This window comes from Octodon degus, unplaced genomic scaffold, assembly GCF_000260255.1.
Source record: "Octodon degus isolate 3935 unplaced genomic scaffold, OctDeg1.0 scaffold00136, whole genome shotgun sequence".
In the NCBI taxonomy this organism is placed as follows: domain Eukaryota; kingdom Metazoa; phylum Chordata; class Mammalia; order Rodentia; family Octodontidae; genus Octodon; species Octodon degus.
In genome coordinates, this window is record NW_004524712.1 from 2,674,347 (window position 1) to 2,676,647 (window position 2,301).

General features: G+C 47.9%; 1 protein-coding gene across 1 annotated transcript in view; it reads left to right on the forward strand.

The window, feature by feature from the left end:
- Positions 1-1,889: 1,889 nt before the first annotated feature.
- The window catches only part of Dcps (decapping enzyme, scavenger), a 46,064-nt gene continuing 45,652 nt past the window's right edge, over positions 1,890-2,301 (forward strand). The window contains exon 1 of the mRNA XM_004641404.3: positions 1,890-2,123. Within this exon, the coding sequence (XP_004641461.1) occupies positions 1,923-2,123 (201 nt within the window). The 5' untranslated portion in view covers positions 1,890-1,922. The remainder of the gene's footprint in view (positions 2,124-2,301) is intronic.

Here is a 2,301-nt window from a genome sequence, read left to right on the forward strand (position 1 = left end):
TTTTTTGTATTTTAGGGAAGGGTCTACAGGGTGTTCAGGGTCTCACTACAGGATCAGACTCTGTAGTGATCCACCTGTTTACAGCCTCCCAAAAGCCGGGGTCACAGGCTTGTGCCACCACGCCCAATCTCAATTGCTGTGTAAGCATGCCCGAGGGGCAGGATCAAACCCCGTCCTCTGTGCCTGCTCTGCTCGTAGGCACTGTAATCCACTGAGCTATTTGGCCGGCCCAAGACTCAATTTATTTTGAAATATGCTGGATCTACTGATATTATCTGGGCAGAAGTGGGGGTGGGGAGTTGGTAGGGAGGGAAAAATCAGGATTCAAAAGAAAACTGTTATGTTTTAAACTGTACCACGTTGTTTTTACCATTTGGATTAGATTTTAAATTTTACTTTCTCCTCATATGTGGCTACATATTTCCAAACTAATGTTTCAAATTTCTCTCATTTTCTGACCTAGAAAAAAAATGCAAAACTTTTTGCAAAAGATAGGGCCTTAAGGTAGAGCAAGTGTTGTTACTCCCATCTGCCATTCAGGGTACCATATTGTGTCCTAGAGTTTATAGTCTCTTATTGTATACTCCTATGACAATGTAGCCAGGAAATCTGTGGACAAAAGACAAATATTTTTTGTTGCAAGTAATTATTCTGAACTCTAAAATGTCCTTTTTCACTAAACAATGTCTCACCCAGCTCATAAAATATGCTCTAGTAGAAATAATCCAAAAATCAATCTATTAAAACCTGATACACTGTTACTCACCAACCAGTCAAAGTTGCAGGTTGTTGCTAATGTTGAAAACTGCAAAAAAATTAAAAATAAATAAAATAAAATAAACAAGGGGCAGAGAGATAGCTCAGTACACTAAGCACTTGCCTGGCAAACACAAGGGCCTGAGTTCAATCCCTGGTTCCGCAAAAATAAATAAACTGCAAAAGGTATTCTATACCCATTGTTATATCTAAAAATTAAACTGGAAACACTAACAAAAATAATGGTTGTCTGATACAAACTATGCAAGGATCCAATCTTGACAAAATTTGGGTCTGCCAAATAACACCAAGAAAAATGGGCTGGCCAGGAAATCGGACACAAGAGAAACTCACAAAATCAGAAGTACAACCTTAAGTCTTATATGGCGAAAAGAACAAGGGATGTCAACCCCCGGGATGCCTTGGCAGAAACAGAAATAGTGGTGGAAGGTTCCTGGAGGGTGTGCGTGTGCGCGAGGAGGCGGAGGAATCGGTTACCTCTGGGCTGTTTGCTCAGCTTTCTTTTCTGCAAAATGTACTGTGCCTACAACGAAAACCAATGATCACTATGAAATTTTTTGTCACCCATAATATAAACAAGAGAAAAATGGACATGGCTTAAGTACGCGCTGTAAAAACCGACTAAGACTGCAGGCTGGCGGTCACGTTCCTGAAACAGGCCATGAGCACCCTGACGCGTTGGTGTAACGAGGGATCAAATAGTCCCTATTCAGATAAGGTGTCCAACAGTCACAGGAACCAGAAGCGTGCGTAGTGAAGATTCCCCCAGGAGGGGCCCCGGAGCTGGAGACCCTTTCCTTCTCTCAGGCCGGGCGCTGCACACCCGCACAATCCGGCTGAGACAGGGAGCTCTGGGCGCGCATGAGTCGTACAGCCCAGGGCGCGCAGAACAGCCGGTCTCTGACTTGCGGATCTACCGGGCGCAGGGCACGTCGGAAGTTGTAGTCCCGGCCCATTGTTCTGAAGCACGCCGGTAGTTGTAGTCTCAGATACGAAGACGCGGAGTACATATGAAAATGTGGCGGCCTCCCGGGTGGCGCAATGCAGGCCGGGAGTTGGAGTCGCAGCCCCGCCAGGGCCGGAGAGAGCCCAGAGGGGCGGGGCCGCGGCCCTTGCGCGCAGGCGCACAGCTCCTTCTGGGCAGTATGGCGGAGGCAGTGCCTCCTCAACCTAAGAGAAAGCGCGAACAGGATGCAGAGGATGTGGAAGCCCCCGGCACAGAGGAAAAGGGAGCAGGTGTTGGGAATGGTACTTCTACCCCCGTCTGCTTACCATTCTCTGGCTTTAGAGTGCAAAAAGTACTGAGGGAGTCTGCGCGGGACAAAATCATTTTCCTACACGGGAAGGTACCACGGGGCGACCGTGGGTGGGGACGCGGGAGGAGGGAACCCGTCGTCCCCGCGGAGGCGGATTGGACTTTCTCTATCCGGGTGGGAAACTACCAATCACATGATGGGGAGCGTCTCTGCGGGGCTGGGGTGACTGGATTACCGGTGAAATAAAGGAATGAATACACCTAGGTTT